General features: G+C 43.1%; 1 protein-coding gene across 1 annotated transcript in view; it reads left to right on the top strand.

The window, feature by feature from the left end:
- The first annotated feature begins 8786 nt into the window (after positions 1-8786).
- LOC113409632 (carbonic anhydrase 5B, mitochondrial-like) overlaps positions 8787-20562 on the top strand; it is a 30220-nt gene continuing 18444 nt past the window's right edge. Inside the window, exon 1 of the mRNA XM_026663771.1 lies at positions 8787-9033. Within this exon, the coding sequence (XP_026519556.1) occupies positions 8904-9033 (130 nt within the window). The 5' untranslated portion in view covers positions 8787-8903. The remainder of the gene's footprint in view (positions 9034-20562) is intronic.

Raw genomic sequence — 20562 nt, 5'->3', positions numbered from 1 at the left:
GAGCAGCTGCAGAACATTAGCTACAGTATCTCTTTAGGGATGTTTTCTTGAACCATGCATAAAATCTGTGGTCAGGAACTTGCAGTTAAGATCACCGATGGCTTCTGAATATGACCTATATTTGGAGACTTTTGTTTGAGTTTACTTTATTAAGTTTCTGGATAATAAACCTTACACCCAGGAAGAAGCACACACATGGCCCTAGGCATATTGTGCTGTAGCAATACATTGAACTGACATACGATGCATGTTAAAAGAAAAGCTGTTCAATCAAAATGTCACAAAATACATAATATGCCTTTTTGAAACAAAGCACTGTAATGATATAATCTTATGACTGCTAATGAGATTTGTAAGCCTTGTCTATTAATTCACATCTGTTTGATCTGAAACATCCATGCTATTGAAATCCTGGATTCCCATAGTCATATCTGTCAGTGCACCTCAATCCCAACCTGCAGCGTCTCCTGCAATTTCAATACTGCTTCCACAGCTCTGCTAAATGTATTTCACTCTCAGACTACACTATAAAGTTAAGCTGATGTAAATCGCCTTGCGTTGATCTATTTGCTCATGTGTCTAAGCTCAAATATGTCTCAGTGACGCAATAGAACTGCCTCTCCAATCGCATGGAGCCACGGTTGACCAACTGAGGTCAATGCAATGCGAGTGTAGATACTGCACGACCTACGTGGACCCTGTCAGTCCTTCAGCAGCTGTCCCACAATGCCCCATTCCCTGTAACACTGGTCATTATTTTAAACTCCACTGCCCAGGGATCACAGAGAATGGAGGCCATCCCTCTCCCCCTTTAAGACACCTCACATGTTTTTGAAATGCCTTTTCCTGATTGCCCACCTTGGTGAGCACACTTAGCAGCTCTCCTTTGTAGTGTGCAACTGCCCAACTGACATACTGGCTCCTTGCACTAGACACGCTCCTGCCTGGAGTAGACAAGAGATATTGGATCTCCTGGGCCTGTGGGCAGAAGGGGCTGTGCAAGCTATGGGACACCGAAAAATGCTGCAAGGGTTTGTGGAATTTAAAAAAAAAAGGGCATGAAAATTATGGGATTTGGGTGGTATTATGGGATGGAGAAAGTTGCATGCTGGGAACTTGATCGCTGGCTCTCAGAGGTGCCTGGCAAGTCATTTCTATTCCACAACACATTATGAAAAGTTCCCAAAGAGCATTGCACCAGATGGCGGCTTGTGTCACACTGGAATATCTGCCCGTGGTGCATCTCACTTTGCAACAACACAAGCACTCCTGGTGAGTATGAGCAGCACTAATGCAAGCAGCCATAACTTGCTGTACGCTACCATAACTTGTATTGACCAAAGTTTGGAGTGTAAACATGGCCTTACCCTAAGCAGCAATTGAGTCTCATAGGCCTCAATCCTGCAAACATGCACATGCATAACTGTTTTCCCATGAGTAGCCCCCTTGATTTCAGGTACCAGAGAAATGTAAAAAAAATGGTGGGTGCTTAGCACCCACCGGCAGCCGCCCATCAGTGCCTCCTCCTCCCCACAGCGCTTCCCACCCGCCATGGATGAGCTGTTCCACGGTGTGCAGGAAGCACTGGGTATGCAGTGGGGAAGGGGGAGGAGCAAGGTGGGGTGCGCTCAGGGGGAGGGGGCAGGAAGAGGCAGGGCAGGGGCGGGGTGGGAAGAGGTGGAGTGGGGACAGGAAGAGGCAGGATAGGGGTGGGGTTTGGAGAAGGGGTGGCGTGTGTGCGGGGCCTGGAAGAGCACCCCCCAGCACACTAGGTCAGCGTCTATGCCTATGAGCAAAGCTTAACAAAACTGGGCATGTTTAGCCTTGAGAAAAGAAGACTGCGGGGGGACCTGATAGTCTCCAAATACGTTAAGGGCTGTTATGCAAAGGCCAGGAATCAATTGTTCTCATGTTCACTGAAGACAGGACAAGAAGTAATGGGCTTAATCAGCAGCAAGGGAGATGTAGGTTAGATATTAGGAAAAACATTTTAACTGTAAGAGTAGTTTAATTCTGGAATAGGCTTCCAACGGAGGTTGTGAAATCTCCATCGTTGGAGATTTTAAGAACAAGTGGGACAAATCCCTGCCAGAGGTGATCTAGGTTTACTTGGTCCTGCCTCAGCGCAAGGGACTGGACTTAATGACTGCTCAAGGTCACCTACCAGCCCGACATTTCTATGATCCTAAGATCTAAAATTTACCCAGCAAGTTTGAGCAGCCATTGCTTCTTTTCTTCTGAGAATTGTTTTAAGTGTCTATTTCATTCACTTAAACTGTCTTTCTAACAGTAAAATACTGTGCCCTTAAAATAACTGCTCACAAGTAGCTATTCCCTAAAATGCTGAGTTTGACTCAACAATGTCTTGAGCATGAAGGGAACACAGGGGAATCAGATCCCATGTTAATGAGGACACTGCTAACATATGCAGCTGTTCTATTCTACATATATATCGTATATTACCATGGGGTCTGAGGGACTGCCAGTCATGCATTAAGCAATGTGAACAACATCTGTCATGTGTTGTTTGTTCTTCCATCCTCTTGCCAGTGGGGAAGAATCACATGCAGTGGAGTTTAGCTATGGATTTATTTGCTTTTAGAGATACATGTTAGAGAAGGCAATGTTAAAGAAAAGGCATTTGGAGCAGAAGATGGCGAGGATTGTGATGATCAGTTCCTGAGAGGGTTCGTTCCAGTCTGGGATGGCCCATGGGCCCTGGAGAAAGTTCTGTCTCTTGCACAGACCAGTTGTACTGTTATTAAGGAAAGTTTCACTGTGATAGAGCAGTGATCTTAATCCCAGAGTTTTAGATGGTCTTTTAGGTGTCCTGGGTCCAGGCCATGGAGTACCTTGAAGATAAGAATTGAGACCCTGAGCTTGATTCAGAATTCTATGGGAAGTTAGTATAGGGAGGACATGAGTCATGAGTTTACTTTTACCTGACAATAGTGGTGAGGCCAAAGAAGGAAATACTAAGCTCTTCGGATGCACCTGGTCTCCACCAGCTTTTTACCCTGCTTACTTACAAAGAAACTGGTATGCTGAAGGCTTGAGACTTCAATGCAGAAGACTAAGGGCTTGTCTATGCTGCCCCACAGTTTGGACTGCAGAGTTGTGAACAGCAATGCGCTCCAAAGTGCTGCCTGTAATTCCCCCGCGTGGATGCTGCAGCCCGAACTAAAAGGTTGTTAGTTCACGTTAACGTAGTTCTCTTCAAATAGGACTACATCAATCCGATCTAGAAGCAGCGTCCACATGGGCGAGTTACAATGCAGCACTTTGGGGCACACTTCTATTCACACCCCCGGAGTCTGAACTGTGCGGCAGTGTAGACATAACCTAAGCATCATAGTTACCCTTTCTTGTGCCAGCATCTAGCTTCCATTCCTGCTTGTTTTGGAGTGCAACATCTTTGTGCTCACAACTGCATACCAAGCCGGATCAAGGCCTGAGAGAAACAACTGTGAACGATGAAATTTATATAATACTTTGCCAGCTTTCTGTAGGAAAGTTGAAGACTCAGGATTACTTTAATAGGACTAATTGAGTAGGATGACTTTAATAGAACTAATTCAGTCTATAAAAATGATGGCAGATCACGTGCTCCCCCAGAGTTGCAGCTTGGCTTATACTGAGCATGTTCACAAGGACTGAGCATGCTCAGTAACATCTACTGAAGCCATTGCCCTCACTCCGCCCCCACATTATTGGCAGGTACAGGTCCTCTCTGCATTGCAGGGATCACACTGGACAAGAACGCTCCACTCATGAGAATCACCTTAATGAGACATGGCTCACAGTAGGTTGTGCAAATATTCTGTAATTGTCGGTGCTGCTTGGTTTCACTGGGCTTCTCCTGGGTTCATGGGTTTGGCTCCTTCTTGACTGGGGAACAAAAAGTGGTGGCACCTCCCCAACATCACCCACTTATGGCATGGAAATGAGACATTACTCAGAGTAAACTGTGCACATTTGTGACACACCCGCTCTTCTCTTTCATGCATAATGAAATAGCCAATGATGTTGACTTTCAAATTATAATCACTGAGCATCTGAGTTAACACCTCATTGATATCAATGGGGCACTTCCGCCCTTGCAGAGCTATTGTTCCAGACTCATCTCTGTATCTGTTATACCCAGGCCAGGTCTATACTCAAAAGTTAAGATGACTCAGCTACATCTCTCAAGGATGTGAAAAATCCACACCCTGAGCGACTGGGTTAAACCAACCTAATCCCTGGTGTAGAGAGCACTAGGTTGACAGATATCAGAGGGGTAGCCGTGTTAGTCTGAGTCTGTAAAAAGCAACAGAGGGTCCTGTGGCACCTTTAAGACTAACAGAAGTATTGGGAGCATAAGCTTTTGTGGGTAAGAACCTCACTTCCAAGAATTCTGCTGTCCACCTAGCTACCACCTCTCAGGTTTACAGTACAGACCTATATTGGTATAACTACATTGCTCAGGCATAATCCACAGCCCTGTGACATAGTTATACCAACCTAAACCCTCTATAGACAGTACTATGTTGATGGGAGACCTTCTGCCATCAATATAGCTACCACCTCTCATGGAGGTGGATTAACTACGCCGACGCATAGTAGCATCTTCACTAAAGGGATGCAGCTGCGACGCTGTAGTGCTGCAAGTGAAGACAACCACTCAGGGAGGTGGATTAACTACACCGATGGGAGAATCTGTCCATCACTGTAGTAAGCATCTACATTGAAGCGGCACAGCAGTTCAGCTGCAACTCTGCAGCTAAGCTGCTGTTGCGTTTCAAGTGTAGACAAGCCCTCAGTTCATTTTTTTTTTTTGAGGTTTTCTTTGCAACCATAACAGCTTGAATCTTCTTTTCTGAATGAAAGCTGAGCTTGTGAGAAAAAGATAGCGTCAGAGAAGTGCTGGTATGGTCTGTGGGTGGGCACCTGTTGTTTCCACGTCCTGGTACATGAAGAAAAATATTCATAACATTTCTTCCTCTCTCCGTCCAAAACCAAGTGGGACAATTCCAAACCAGTGACATGAATCAGAATCCTAATTGGGGCAATATTTTCCTCTGACTAAAATCATGGAGCTGGCTGGGGCTTACATAATGGCAGTACCCTGGTGTATGTTGAAAGAAAGCAAATATTTAATTAATTGCATCAGCTTTGCCCCGTGCAATCTGAAAAGTACACCCAGCAAAAGTGAAATTGACAGTGACGACAACAGATTTTCAGTTTCCATGAAGAGAAAGAGTGTGTCTCTCTTATGCACAAGTCAGGGATACAGCAGGCATTCAACCACTCACATCTGTGAGCATACTTAAAGGCCTGATCTTGCAGTCCTTTTGGAGGCAGAACTCTCATTGACTTCATGTGGTCTATAGGCACCTTGATTCCAGGCTGGCAGCTAAGGTAGTGAATCAATGTATTAACAGACAACTCACCCTAAGCAGTAGGTTTTAGAAAGGAAAATACCACAGATAAATCAACCTCGGTAGAACACTAAAGCAAAAGAGATTAAAGGGTGCAAAACTAACACCTTCAGCTTTGCATTCATGAGGAGCAACCCCACAATAACAAATTGAAGTACACGTGTATGATGAACAAAAACCAGTTTCAGCAAGGAAAGACATTTCCTATTCAAAACCCCATTTGTTATAAGTGAGTTTGTAACAAGGTGATCTGCGCCTTTAAGGGCCTGGGTCAATTCAGTCCTGATCAGTTATCAGACCCAGCTGGGAAGGGGGAGGTCATGTGTCAGGTGATCCCTGTAAAGGACAGAGGGCTATCAGCTGAGAGGAGTTGGGGAGGGGATACTAGGCCCTGATGCAGAGGGACTGAAAGGGTGTGTTCTTTCAGCATTGAGAGAGGCAAAGGGAAAAGTCCTGGGATCTGTAGCCTGTGGTGGGCAGAAGAACAATTTCGGTTTTGATGTTTTGCCATAGTTTTATGTTTGAAGAATAAAATTGTGCCTGGAAGGAAATTTGAGCATGGGAGTGTGTCCTTCCTGGGAAGGTCAAGGGATCCGACCTGAGTGGGGAAAACTGAAGCATCAGTTAGCCTAAAGCCAGAGTGAGAAGGAGGTGCTTCAACAGATTTTAAAAACAACATTAAAACTTGTAAAAAATGCTTCCCGTTTACTTTGAGTGAACTTAAAAAATCATTTTTTTTTAGGTCTGAAAGTTCATAATTCTTCACTTCCATTTTCCTGTGATGAATCTCGATGCTTCAAAATATATAAACCAAATTTTGCTCTCACTTGCACTCAGTGGATTTCAGTAAAGATACTACAGATTTACACTAGAGTAAATAAGAGCAGATTTTAGCCGTGCCTATTATATCTGCATTGTCATAGGTAAGCTATTGGCCTGGCCTAGCATACAGTTCCTCAGTGTTTAGGGGGGAAATGGGCATTGAACAAATATTACTGAGCCCAAGCACTCAAAAATTGTGAGTCAGCCCCTAAAAATCAAGATCTGGTACCAGTACATTCAGAGTACTTTTCATTTGCCTTCTGTTTTTGGCGGGTGGGCATCAGATTTTCCAAACTTTATTTTACAACCGTGAAGGCTAGAAACTTACCTTCTATTTCAATTAATGCTAAGATTTTCATGTAGTCCCCTGGCTCCGGGAGGGGAAGGAGCTTTAAAGAGAACCCCAAATCTTGTGAGACTAATCATAAACTAATGAGTGGACAGTACTGATTGAAGCATTTGTTTTGTGGGGTTAAAACTGCATGGAGTTTGCAAACAAACATAAGAAAAAGTAGGTCAGATGTGTGTTTATTACTTTTGCTAATATTCCCTTTTGTAGAGAAAGTTTGATTAAATTATTAATAGTAATAGTCCTTATGTAGCATTTTCCATCTTCAAAGTGCTCTCAAGATATTAATTAATCTAACTCGTTAATTGGGAAAGAGATTAAAATATGGTATTGGAATGAGAAGCCTCTGAAAAGACAGATCAGCAAATATTTTTTAAACCCACTTGCTAAAGTAGACTCATTGCAGGAAGCATAAATTGGAAACTCTGGGGCACTTAACCAAAGCCATATTTGCCTGAAGCCAAAAATAAACTTGCTTTGGCTTCAAAACTTTGTTGACCAGGTCTTGGAGCCAAGGACATTTTGGGGAGCAGCTCTAAGCTTAGAAGTAGATACCAACATATAGGATTTTTAAAAACATACAAATTGTACGGCCATTTTTGTTGTACAGCAATGCAAAATGCCAGATCTACCTCAATGGAGCTATGTTCAATGGACTTCAGTGGAATTATGTTGATTTTTCACTAGCTGAGGATCTGGCATCCTAGTCATTGGTTCTCTGACTTATTGGTTAGGTACTATTGTGGGGGGAAAATTACATTATTAGATAAAGACTGACACTTGAATTTATTTGGTATTTTATTTTCACACATCGACAAACCTAGGGCGCAGCACAGCGTGGTAGAACTCAGGGACTATTGTCTCCCACATAGGTCCTCTTCATCCTTCTAATTAGACTCTAATATATAGCAACATAGGGAGGATTGAGGGCTAAGATCAAAATAAAGCAACACACATTTAACCTCACAATTTAATCAACATCTTACAGTTGCTACCAATTCATAAATGACTATTTTACCCCGAGAAACTTTCCTCAGAAAATAACTTGCCTCTTCCTTAAACACAGTTACAAATACATTCTTCCTGAAACTCTCCTTACAATGCGCACATAATCATGTAACTTCTGTAAGCACTTGTTTGAGAACCTTGAAAGATACGATCAGGCCTTTAGGGGGTTCAGTTTCTAATAACTTCACTTCGTCCAGGCCTGGTTGCTACTTTATAACATTATGAATAGCCGTTACCGAGTGAAACGCTTTCCCAAGATTGCATACCTGGCCTGAATGAAACCCTGCTCCAGAAGCTACTTGTTGTATCAGTACCACCACAGAGATTCAGAAGCCAAGTGCCATGTCACAATATTGAGCACTGCGAGGGGAAAATGAAGAAATGAAAGGAAGGGATTTATATACAGTCATATCATATAAAGCAATAGAGTTCTTGGAAAACTATGTGAAAGAATAACAAATAGAGAATAGAATTTTTGTGCTTTTATTCCTAAAAATACAGGACTGGAAAAATCCTAAATCTGTCCCCAAATGGAAACACTACCGCCTGGCTAATATAGTGGTTGAACTGTTATGAAAGGGACAGTGAGGGAGATTTCCTTGATTCTGGGGAAGTTCATCCTTCTCTCTAGATACTACAAAACGACTCCTCTCCTGGGATGTCTTATCGACATAATTCTAAAGAACAAATTCATAGCCTTTGAAATGCATCCGATTGCACTGCATGGCATGTTGTATTAAAATATTTTCTCCATCTGTTCTCCTGCAAGGGCTTTATATCTCCCCTGCCCCAGTTGCCTTCTGTAAATTACTTGAGTAACAAGCAATCCTCGTGTTTGTGATTGTTATAAAAAAAAAATTAAGATCAATTTAACATCACAAAAGTAACAGAACATGAAGATTTTTGAAGCAATTTATGAATAAGAAACCTTTCCTTCCATATGACAAGAATGATTTCTCCGAATTTGCAGTGTTTGCAGAGCCAGACAAAAAAAGAGGCATGAAAAGCACATGCAGAATAATCATCAACTAGCCCTGCCCCCCCAAATTTTTTTACAACCAATGAGGAAGCCAGACCAGGGAGCTGTTGAAATTTAACTGTTTGTTCGGGGTGGTTGTTTCTTTTCCCCCTAAAGAAAGGTGTGTACCATGCACTCAAAATGGCTTATAAAAAGGATCGGAGATCATTTGGTTATCTTAAAGCTGTACTTGCATAGCTTTTTATCTCTGCTTTGTGTTGATAGGTTGCCAGGCTCTTGAAAGCCATTTTGGCTGTAAGTCTGACAAAGGGCCAGGATTGTACTAATGAATAGCATAAAGGTAATTAGTCTGGCACATTTATGCAAGCAGCTGAAAACTATCTGGGGGCAGCGATTGGTGCCAGCAAGACCCTGCAGCATGGTCACCTGCACTCAAATAAACAAGAATGCAGCATGTGAGTATATTTCATTTTCATTAAAATAGCGCCCTGAACACCTGTATGAGTTAGCAACAGTGAGGGCTATCAAAGAGGGGCCGGGCACAGACAATAAGAATAATAAGTTTTGCTCTCACTGTCTTTCTAATATAGCAGTAGAGACCAACAAAGGGAACTTGAGACCTTGAAAAGAGATTGCAAAAAACAAAAGTAGAATTTCAAAAGATAATAGAATGAGAGAAACTGGAGATGGAAAAGCCTGATGTTATCTAGACTATTTCCTTCACTCCTGGTTGTGTGAGATTAAAACATCATTCTTCAGTATTTGTGCAATGAGAGCCAATGGGTGTCACTGGGCTGGTTATGATTCTAAATTGTAACCATGCACTGGGTGCAAAAGAAGTATTTTTTCTACCTGATGGTCTGACTGATTTCTATGAAAGCCGTATTTGTAAATGTAACTGAAACCACATTTAGGGCCTGATCCAAAGCCCATCAAAGTCAACGGAAAGATTCCCATTGACTTCAAAGAGCTCTGGATCAAGCTCATACAGATTAAACACTGAAATGATTAATTTAAGAAAACAGGGTTTGATAGAAATACATAAAGCCCCCAAATGGGCTGAATAGAAGATCCACATTAAATTCCTTACTAAAATGCAAAATAATATTGGGTGATACAAGGGGTTTAGTGGTATACATTACTATTAACATATCTACAAATGACTTGTGGTTGGGCTACTCATGAGGCAGGCATGTCTAATCACTTGTATGGAGATCATGTCACAGGGTAATAACAAATAATAAAATCCTACATATAGAAAGTGCATTTCATCCAGAATACTTTGTTCATTTCTGTAACTGTATTAGTTTTGTTGATTTTTTTCAAAAACACAGTTTTGGCCCTGTTTGAATACAGAGGAAGGTGATACTTTCTTCAACTGAATAATCAAACAGTACTCTTTATATCCACCTATGTGATGACCAAACAGCTTTATTTTACCTGGTTGGCAGAAAACAAAGCAGAATGCAGATGTTTAATAGTTCCTCATTCATAAATGCATTTTGGCAGGTGACACCACAAAATAAATATTCTGCCATTGATTGCTTGGCATTTCAATAAGCCAGTTATTGTGAGATTAGTCTCCAAATGCAGTGATGCATTATTGCATTGTATAAAACTTCCAGAGCATGAAAGCCTTATGTAACATACAACATGCAAGATTCTTTGTCACTCAGCAATTCCATATTAATTCATAACAAAATTTTACAAGGATGTAAATTGCATTTGCAATGTTATCCTAATGAATTTGAATTAATTTCAGCCAATTCCTTGTTTTGTCCTCCACAGAACAGAAAGTGTAAAGTTGGTTTATTGTGTTCTGAAAACTTCAGTGAATAAAGCTGCACTAAATCCTCTTAGAACAGACAGAATAAGTCGTTCAACAAGTGGCACAACTTGTAACTATAGGTCTTTCACCATCATTGAAAAATGTTGTTTACTTTTTAATCTGGAAAAAATGCATACTTTCTCCCTCCAGAACCTAGCTTAGCACCAGACCTTGTTAATGTAGAAACAGATCCACAAAAAACATCTAGTAATTTATTTCTAGCGTACAGTTTGAATTAGTCAGATGACAGTATTCTTCCCTTTTCTGACCTTTTTAGATGTTTTCTTAGCACAAGATGACAGTCTGTTTAAAAATTTTGTACTTGCTACTCTACCAGTTTTATTTCTATTGCAGGCCTGTTCAGGAAACTTGACTTATTCAATTTGAAAACATTTAAATAAAAAGATCAAGGCATTGTTCATTTGTTTGAAGAAGAGTGACACTGTATTAGTTTTAAAATCAGAAAGATCAGACCTTATCAACTATTAGCTCTTCAAATAGTTTAAGTGAATTCATTTACTGTATTTAGCATGTTCCGAAGTGTGTGTTAGAGTGTGTGTGTGAGAGAGAGAGTATTGAGAATTGGACTTGTCTACACTTACCGGGATCAGCTTGTGGCAATCCATGCATCAGTGGTCGATTTAGCGGGTCTACCCGCCCGCTAAATCAACCGCAGATCCCTCTCTCATCCACTCCTGTACTCCACCTGAATGAGAAGCGCAAGGGGAGTCGACGGGAGAGCGTCTCCCGTCGACATAGCGTAGTGAGGACCCCGTGGTAAGTAGATCTAAGTACGTCAACTTCAGCTACATTATTCACGTAGCTGAAGTTGCGTAACTTAGATTGATCTTTCCCCATAGTGTAGACGAGGCCTTAGTTTCTCTAAACTGATCTAAAAACAGAGGCCAGAATCTATCTTCATTTATGGTAAACCCTGGAGTTTCACAGATGTGACCCTGGGTAGAGTAAAAGAGCATTACACTTAAAGAAAAGAGACCACCCGGGTCTCAGAAGCCCAATGACCCCTTCCTCCTCACAGAGGAGTCTGCACAGCCTATCTGAGCTATTTTGAATTCAGTTAGCACAAGTAACATAGTAGGGAAGACAGTGCACAGCAGACTTTAGCAGGGGTAGTACAAGCCTGGCACAGACCCTGTGTACGTACTCTGCTTGCTAGCCTGCCCTGTAGCCCGTGCTACGCCGTCTTCCCCTCATATTGTTTTCCGAGCTAGCTGGATTCAGGTATGCTACCCCGTGCACAGCTTTTGCTGTGTAGACATACCCAAAGATACAATGAACTTCCATTGACTTTGCCCATAGCCTGCAGGCAGTGCAGGGAGAGAATCAAATCTCAGGAGTGATGCCTGATTCTTTCAAGACTAAAGGCTGGAACCACCAAAATGGTTGAGGCCACTGGTCCATCTAGTTCAGCATCCTACTTCTGACAGTGGTCAATTCCTGAAGCTGCAGAGAATGGTGAATTTCCCCATATCCCACTTCTCAATCCAACTAGCTATGTGATGCATTGTATGGAGGTGGGGCAAGTTCTCCCATCCCCATGGCAGGCGATCAGGTGACATCCTGATACTCTGAAACATCAGATTGGATTATAGACTCACTCGATGACCTCTCGAGGTCCCTTCCAGTCCTTGAATCTATGAATCTGTCTTTTAAGATAATAGGTGATTCAGTTTCTGAGGTATGTGGAAGTTACCTTTAAAAAAAAAAATCAGTTCTGTTAATGTGCTTGATGCTTGACTACAGACAAAGCAAGTACCAGGCTTTTGGTTTCAGCTGGGTAAGAAAAAGGACACGAGATGTACACACAAATCACTGCATCAGAAGACGAAGAGTGCACATCATGGCCTATAAAGTAAAAGTGTCTGAGCTGATCTCAGCTGTCACAACGGTGCTGAGGGAGAGAAGTGATCGCTGAGGTCTGCCACTGCCTTTCATGGATCAAAGATGCAATGTGTGCTCACATCCACCCACTCAGCTAAATGAGTGAGCGACTGCATTCTGCCACTAGTGGGCCTCAAGAGTAACTCCAAAGGGGATGCCTTGCTGTAGCTCACCCTAGATCCGACAAAGGTGTGGCTGACTATGTCAAGGATCAGATCAGCAAATAAAGGCCTCAGCTCTCCTTGTGATGCCGTCATCATTGCAGTCAGTGGCGGTAGAGCCCTGCAAATCTGTGGGTATCCGCTTTGTATCCACGGATATTCACAGACCATTTTTGCGGATCGCAGCATGGATGCGGATACAAATTTTGTATCCGGCAAACAGGGCTCTGCAGCACACACTCACCCGAAGGGAGAGGCTGTCACCCAGCCTGCAGGCTCCAGCTCGGCTTTCAGAAACACACATCAGTGTGCAGGGCAGTTGTAGTCAGTTCTGGGAGTTGTAGTCCCCAGCTTGCTTGGAGGGAGGAGGTAAACTACAACTCCCAGAAGGGAGTGAGCCAACTGCTATTTTGAAGTTGGGGTGGTTCTTTAAAGGAGCAGGTGGCAATGGCTGCGTGCATTAGAGCCACTGTAACTGCGTAGGGGTGTCTGAGCCCCCCCCCCCACGGGCCAAATTGTAGCCTCCCTGCCCGGAGCGGGGAAGGAGGTACGGTAGGGGTAGAGCAGGCGGCAGGGCAGGAGGTCTCTAGGGAGAAGTGGGGCTTGACACAGCCCTTCCTCACTGCTGCACGGTGACCTGTGGAGCTGTTTAGAACCTGGCAAATACGTGGATGTCTGCAGCTCAGACGTGGATATCCGCAGACAATTTTTGTGGATCGCGGATCAGATGCACACCTTTTTGTATCCGTGCAGGGGTCTAAGTGGAGGTGTTGAAGTTAGATCCCTAACAGAGAGGGAGTGGCTGATAGTGTGTTCTCCGTAAATGCCTTCTTGCCCTGGTCCAAAATAGCCCAAAGGTAATCACTTTCCGGGCACTCTGTAGAACCCATGAACTTCATCTGGCCTTTAAAGAGGTGTAGGTGAATTCAGGTATTGGCCACTGTATGGGGTGGAGGGCAGTGTTTGAGTAGGTGCTGCGGCTGGAGGAGAAAGCTCAGCTGATTGCACTGTATTTTGTTTTTGTAATTGGCAGGGCACCCAGAGCTTGTGAATAGGTACTTTTTATTTCATCTCAGTCACAATAAATTAACAAATAAAATTCTTTACCAGTCACCTATGAAAACATGTTGAATGATCCATGCTAGTTAGTCCAAGATCCAAAACTTCTCCAAGATTTTGAGCCTGCTTGGTAAAGAGTGGACAATTTCAGTAACAGTATATCTGTAGTGAAGATTAAATCCATATTAGCTTTACCCTGCCAGTTGGAATTACCTGTTTTTTATCAGGTTCCTATCTTAACCACACACTTTGGAAGCAAAGAGAAGCTCAACCTTTAACAATCTGCTGCTGCTTTCCTAACAAGCTTACAGAACTCTGTCCACTACATACCATTTGATAAAAGTAAAGGCATTAGACTGTTTATGTAACCCTTCTGCCCATCTGAGTTGGCAGCAACAAGAGCCGGGTTCAGTATCTAGGGGTTCCGTTTTAATAACGCAATGCAAAACCGGCTCGAGCCCCCACCCAGTGATCTGGGACAATTACATACCACCCCCCTGGACTCCTCTAAGAGGCAATAATTTCCCTTTCGCAAGCACGGAGCCTGAGTGTAGCAGAAAATGTTTAATAACATGAGGTAAACGACATCAGCATTAAATTGGGGAAACACCACAAACAGGATTCATAGCACAAACCATGAGCAAAAGACCCACCCCCAAAGTCCCAAAAGTCCAACACCCCAAAAGTCTCTTGAGTCCAGCAACCCCAAAATTACCCCAAAGTCCAACAACCTAAAAGTCTCTGTTCCTGGTTAGTGCAGCCCCAGAGTTCAAAAGTTTATCTGCAGAGTCTTACCACCCCCGACCCCCCACCTGGGTGGAAATGGGGGGGGGAGAAAGGGGCACGCGGGGTATTAAGGGGCACCTTACGTTTGAGGCTGACTGCCCTGCCTCTCCATGGGGTTCTGCTGCAGCCTTTACCACGAGCCGCTTTACTTCATCAGCCACTTCGCGAGCCGCTCCAGCCGTCCCGCAAACTGCTCCGCTTTGCTTTGCTTGCTGTCCCGTGGGCCACGCCAACCGTCCCACAAACTGCTTAGCTCAGCTTTGCTTCACTTCACTTTACTTCAGTTCACTTTACTTGCCGTCCCGTGGGCTGCACCAACTGTCCCACAAACAGCTCTGCTCCACTCGCCGTTCTGTGGGCCATGCTAACCGTCCCACAAACTGCTCAGCTAGCCGCTTAGCAATAAATCTTCAGGCTCCCCCACTAGTTAAGACACCACTCAGTGATCTCAGCTCTTAGTGATTTCAGCTTGTAGTAGGGGAGCCCCAGTGCTGGTGCACTATTGGCCCAAAGTGAATTTAGCATAGCAGCCTGTAATTAGACTCTTAATGGAATCAAAATTAGCTCTGCTATTCAACAGCAGAGAGAGGAGGTGGTGCAATTGGTGTTTCAGGCCCTCAAAAGGGGCCCATACCACCAGATATAAATACTTGTCCCCAGCCTCCCTCAATTTACTGGGTTTTGTAACCCATGCCCCTTGTCTAGCGAGTGCTACTTAGTTAATGGTGAGTCCCTCTGTCATACAACAGTTCCACTGGCCTTGATTCACAGAATCAGGGTAACAACACTTTATTCTTTCTGCCCCAATAACAGAGAAACTGGGGATCCCACACCAGCCAAAGTAACCACTTTCAGTTGCTGTGGGCTCATGCTAGGCGGGTGGGTGTGCCTATGTAAACAAAATCAACCCCTGAAGTTCTTTTCCACACTCGCCATAATTCACCACCAAATGTTAGGGTAGAGCTCATCCTGACTCTGCTTACATTTACATCAATAAACTGGAGTGCAACATAATTCAAAACTGACATAAACTCAACTGAACTTTCAACACCTTGTCATGATGGAACATAGCCAAGTCATCAATGCGATAACCCAGCAAATCTAGACATGTATTGTGTGAGTCATAAAAAGAAATCAACCCATTCTGGACTTCTCTGTTAACATTCAATCCAAGTGGTTGAAGCAGAGCCACAATTTCTTAAGGTTTATATGTTTCTTTATTTTGTTTTGGTTATATGTTTATTTGTGTATTTCCCCATTTGGAAGATGTTGCCATGGAAATTACATCAGCTCAACATCAGAAAAAAAAATTCTTCTAGCTGGGTGTGGTTCTCAAAATGTTTAGCTTGCCAAATGTTTGGTTTCCTGTTCTCACTGTTTTGCTTCAGAGTTGCGTACAGTGTGTTCTAGGGATTCCCCATGGAAACAAACCAAGAGTCTCCACTAAAAAGCAATTTTAAAAGATCTGTTGAATAAAGAAAGTTGACCATCCATAAACCTGAGAACCAATTGGAATTGTCTTTTTACCCCTCCCACTCCTCTGAAATATAGGGGGATTAATTTTAATGTTCTTTCTTCTAATTTCATACCCAAATTCTTATTGATTTTCTTTTTCACAGGAGTATCTAAGGAAATTGTAGACAAGTGCAAGCTCTTTTGTCTCTGCCAAAAGCAGATTCTGATATATCATTGAAAAGATGTAGAGCCCAATTCTAATCACAGTTACAGCAATATAAATCTGGAGTAAATTCAGTTATTCAAGGATTTACAGTGCTCTACTTTATGATTAGAATCGGGCTTTCAAATTCTTTTCTGTGAAGTTTATATAAGTTATAATAACTGTCAGGCAGCACACATGGCTCTGGACAGTTCAGACTTCAACATAAATAACAAGAGTGTCTCAACTTTTCTGCTTTCAATATGTCAAACTAGAACCCATTAGATCTTACCAATGATTGATTCTCAATCCTGAAGTCTGAATAGTAGATAATGTTTTCACCCCTCAGCTCATAGAGAGCCGAGAAGCGATGGGGGGGTGAAAACATTATCTACTATTCAGACTTCAGGATCGAGAATCAATCATTGGTAAGATCTACCCTATAGATTGCAGCCCACCTCTTTAGTAAATTCTAAAGACACTAAAGGTCTGTGAGAAACTTTCCCTAAGGCTTTTGATTCTGACATCAACACCAAATGTATTTTTCAAGAGTGATTTCAAAGAGCTCCTGTAAAATCCCTGCAACTACAACTAATTACAATTCAAAGACATATGAAGACATTCAGGTAGTCCTAATCTATCAATTTCAAACAGCAAAAGTGAAAAAAATCTAGGACATGATGATGCCAGAGAGTAAAGATGCTTATATATATTAGTTAGTGCTCAAAGGGCTTGGGACGAAGGAGGGGGGGATGAATGAAAACTTCCAGTCACTTAACAGTTTTAAGGAGTTAGACTAAACAAAGGTTCGGTGGGGCTGTAGTCACCCCCTTTTCCTCATTGCATGAAGAGAAGGAGCTGAAGCATCTCTTGAAGGGAATGGTCCATATAGGAGTGGTCAAGGAGAAACTCCTTTTCTACATAGGGTTGCCACCTTTCTAATATCTGGTAACTGGAACCTCAAGGCCCCGCCCCCTGCCCCGCCTCTTTCCACAAGGCCCTGCCTCTGCTCCACCTCTTCCCTCAACGCCCTGCCCCCTTATCCACCTCTTCCCCCACAAGACCCCGCCCCCATCGCTCACAGCTACTTCACCAGCACGACCAAAGCCACCTTGCCCGCCACGTGTGGGCTGCACAGGGTTACGCGCCGCCACAAGACGCACAAGCAGCCTAGCCCCAAAGGCAATGTCAGCGTTCTGCTTAGGGTTGCCATCTTTCCACAGATAAAAAAAAATGGACATCAGGGCTTATCAAATGGCACTCAGACACACAAGCCAAAACCTGGACTGTCTGGATGAAAACTGGATGGGTAGCAACACTACTTCTACAGTGGCATGCAGAGGAGGACTTTGGGTGTATCCTGGAGCCAGGCTTTGGGCCTTCAGATTTGTCTGCAGATTCAAAAAGACATTGCTGCCTTTTCACATGCTGAAGGTTTTCTTCATAATCATAGGAATGGAAATATTTTTTAAATTCAAAACCTAAATTCTGCAGAAATTGATGGAAAAGCCCCCAGGAATACTGCATCCAGATCCAGTATGTTATTTAGCCCGCTGGAAAACTCAGCGTGTTGCAGATAAAATTATTGCTGTTGTTTGCTATGCAGCTAAACACCCCATCGTTTTTGCAGGCATATATGTACCAAGACGTGCCCTGTGGCAATATTATTGCAGAGAATTATTATTCTACTCACAAAAGGATAAGAAGTTAAAAATGGCGACACTGGGTCAGACCAATGGTCCATCTAGCCAATATCCGGTCTTCCAACAGTCGTTGGTGCCAGATACTTCAGAGGGAATAAACAGAACCGGGCAATTATGGAGTGATCCATCCTGTTGTCCTGTCCCAGCTTCTGGCAGTCAGAGGTTTAGGGACACCCAAAGCATGGCATTGCATCCCTGACCAGCTTGGCTAATAGCCATCAATGGACCTATCTTCCATGAACTTATCTGTACTGTTTGCAGTATATTAGTGCCCATAGTCCCCAAAAAGGATCTATTCGGGCCCACTGTGTTAGGTATGTACACACACACACTAAGATTCAGTCACGCCCTGGAGGAGTTTTTAAAAATGCAGTACAACAGGTACCAGTTTGGCAAGTTTGGTACAGTATTTCAAATACCTTTCCAGAAAGAGATTAAGTTGCTGTTTTTGCTGAACCCTGAAGCTAAATCTGGTGCAGAGTGTTGCTCCCTGCCTTCTGAGTGGAGGGAGCTGGGGCACTGTGAGCATATCACATCTGAGTTCTATCCTGTTCATGGGCTCTCTCTGCTTCTGGGTGCAATTCTAGGTGCTAGTCACAATCAGTGATACTAGCAATAGCCTGGGACCTGGTTACTTGAGAAACTACCTCTGCCTTTTATGTTTCTTAATTTTTGTGACTATCTGCTGGAGCATTTTTCGAGTTGGTTCTTGGGATAGAACTCTCTAGGTCTGGCAACAAGGCAATCTCATCAGATGGACTCAAGGCTCATCCCTGCAAAAAGCCGAGCACTGTGATTGAGCAAAGTGTTTAACAATATGGGGTACGTTTACATGGGGATAAAAAATCCATAGCTGGCCCAGGTCAGCTGACTCCGGCACATTTGCCTTGGGCTCCGGGGCTGAAAAACTGCCCTGTAGATGTTCAGGCTCGGGCTCCAGCCCACGCTCAAATGTCTACACAGCAATTTTTTGCCCTGCAGCCCAAGGCCCTTAACTTCAAGTACATGCAGTCCCAGCAATGTGACACACATATTAATGACTTCAATAGGGATTATTCATGTATTTAAAGTTAACCATGTGCGTTGCTGCATCAGGACCAGAGTCCTCCGCACTTTGCAGGATCAAGCCCCTTACAGGATCACACTTGCTTCTTCTGACAGTTTCCCAGGGTTTGGTAGTTTTCAGGACACAGTGAAAGGCATGTCTGTTTAGCCACGCTTTAAGGTGTATTTTTAGATGGCTGAAATACATAGCAAACGATGCCATATATAAAGATATTTTATGTTCTACAGCAGCAAGTATTGTATTCCACAATATGAATAGATATGTTACAGTACTAATGTGGGAGGCGATTGGTTGTCAGTCTCTAAAGCAGAGGGTAAGGAAGCTTTATATTTTAGGAGACAGAATGCATTACAAAGGTGGCAGTCACACGAGAGGTAAAGTTTCCTCTACACCAAAAATATACTTATCATATTCATAACCAGAACTCAATATTTTAATGATCAACGTTTTTATTTAAAAAAATAAACTAAATTTAACAAGTAAGAAGCCATATCTTTAAGAACAAAGTAAACTAGGCTTAAGGCATGTTTAATAAATCCTATTACTGGCATAGGATCAAGAGCTGGGCTACCTCTTTATTTTTGCCTATTTCCCCATCATCTGTTTTCCCATAATGTAGCCACTCAAGGCAAATCATTAGCCAGATTCCTCCTGTTACCCAATTCGACTGACTTTATAAATATTCTACTGTGAATAAATTGGAGCCTTTTTAACCAAATCCCTTTCAGCTAGAATAAACAATTTAAAAATAACTTTTTGGTTGACTGGAGCTGGGTGTCCAGTTTGTTAATTTACACAGGGTAATTTAACAATTCTACATTTCAGCAGTATGTTTTCAGGGCATTGCCAGATTTTTTCATGGAAATTAAAAAGCAGCGATTTAACAATAACTTTACTGATGATCTCATGGAGATAAACAAAGATTTCCAAAAGAAGGATTTTGAAGCAAAGTTTTCAGAAAACATGATTTAAACACAAGATGTAAGAGTAGAGGACTGGCAGTCAGGAGACGTGGGTTCTAATTCAGTTTGACTCACTGTACGAATTTAGGAAAATCTGGCTTCAGCTACACTTCATATTTTTCTTAAAACCTCCCACTTTTGCTCCTGCCCTGGTGCTTTCCACGGGAGGTTGCTCAAGTATAGATCAGGCAGCAGCAACTGCCGACATTTTAAACCATTTCATGTAGATCTGCTCTAAGCAGCGCTAAATGACACTATCATCGTTACAGGTCTGGCTGCTCCTCTGTCCCCTTTGTGGCCTCTCTGAGGTCTTGTCTACACTTAAAACACTATTGCGGTACAGCTACACTGCTTCAGTGCAGACACTACTTATGCTGAGGGGAGGGGTTCTCCATCGGCCTAGGTAATCCACCTCCCCGAAAGGTAGTAGCTAGGTTGATGGAAGAACTACCTAGGACTGTCCAGACTTTCTCATCTTGCAACATGCACGGCAGCATCTCAACTGTTGAAAAATGACTGCGCTGCGGTGGGATGCGACCTGCCACAACACTATCATTCTGGGGGACGAGGCAGCAATGTGCAAAACTTATATTTCAGAGTCAGACTGTATGACAGCCAGAGGGAAAGTCAAAGGGACAACAGGACAGGTGTAGGTAAGGCGAGAATCAAAGGCAAATACAGATGGGGGTACATGCAATGAGAGTCTAAGGGTCAGTGACAGACAGACAGACCGAGGAGGCCAGAGACAGACAGACAAGGGTGCCCAGGACTGGCCCTATCGGTTGTCTACTGGTAGGGCCAGACAGACGGGGGACAGAGACAGACAGACCAGAGGACAGACTGACAGAGGATCTAAGGGC

The sequence above is a fragment of the Terrapene carolina genome, unplaced genomic scaffold (assembly GCF_002925995.2).
Source record: "Terrapene carolina triunguis isolate 2854851 unplaced genomic scaffold, T_m_triunguis-2.0 Scaffold33911, whole genome shotgun sequence".
NCBI lineage: Eukaryota > Metazoa > Chordata > Testudines > Emydidae > Terrapene > Terrapene triunguis.
The sequence above is the reverse complement of the archived record's forward strand: the minus strand, read 5'-3'. Positions and strand labels throughout refer to the sequence as shown.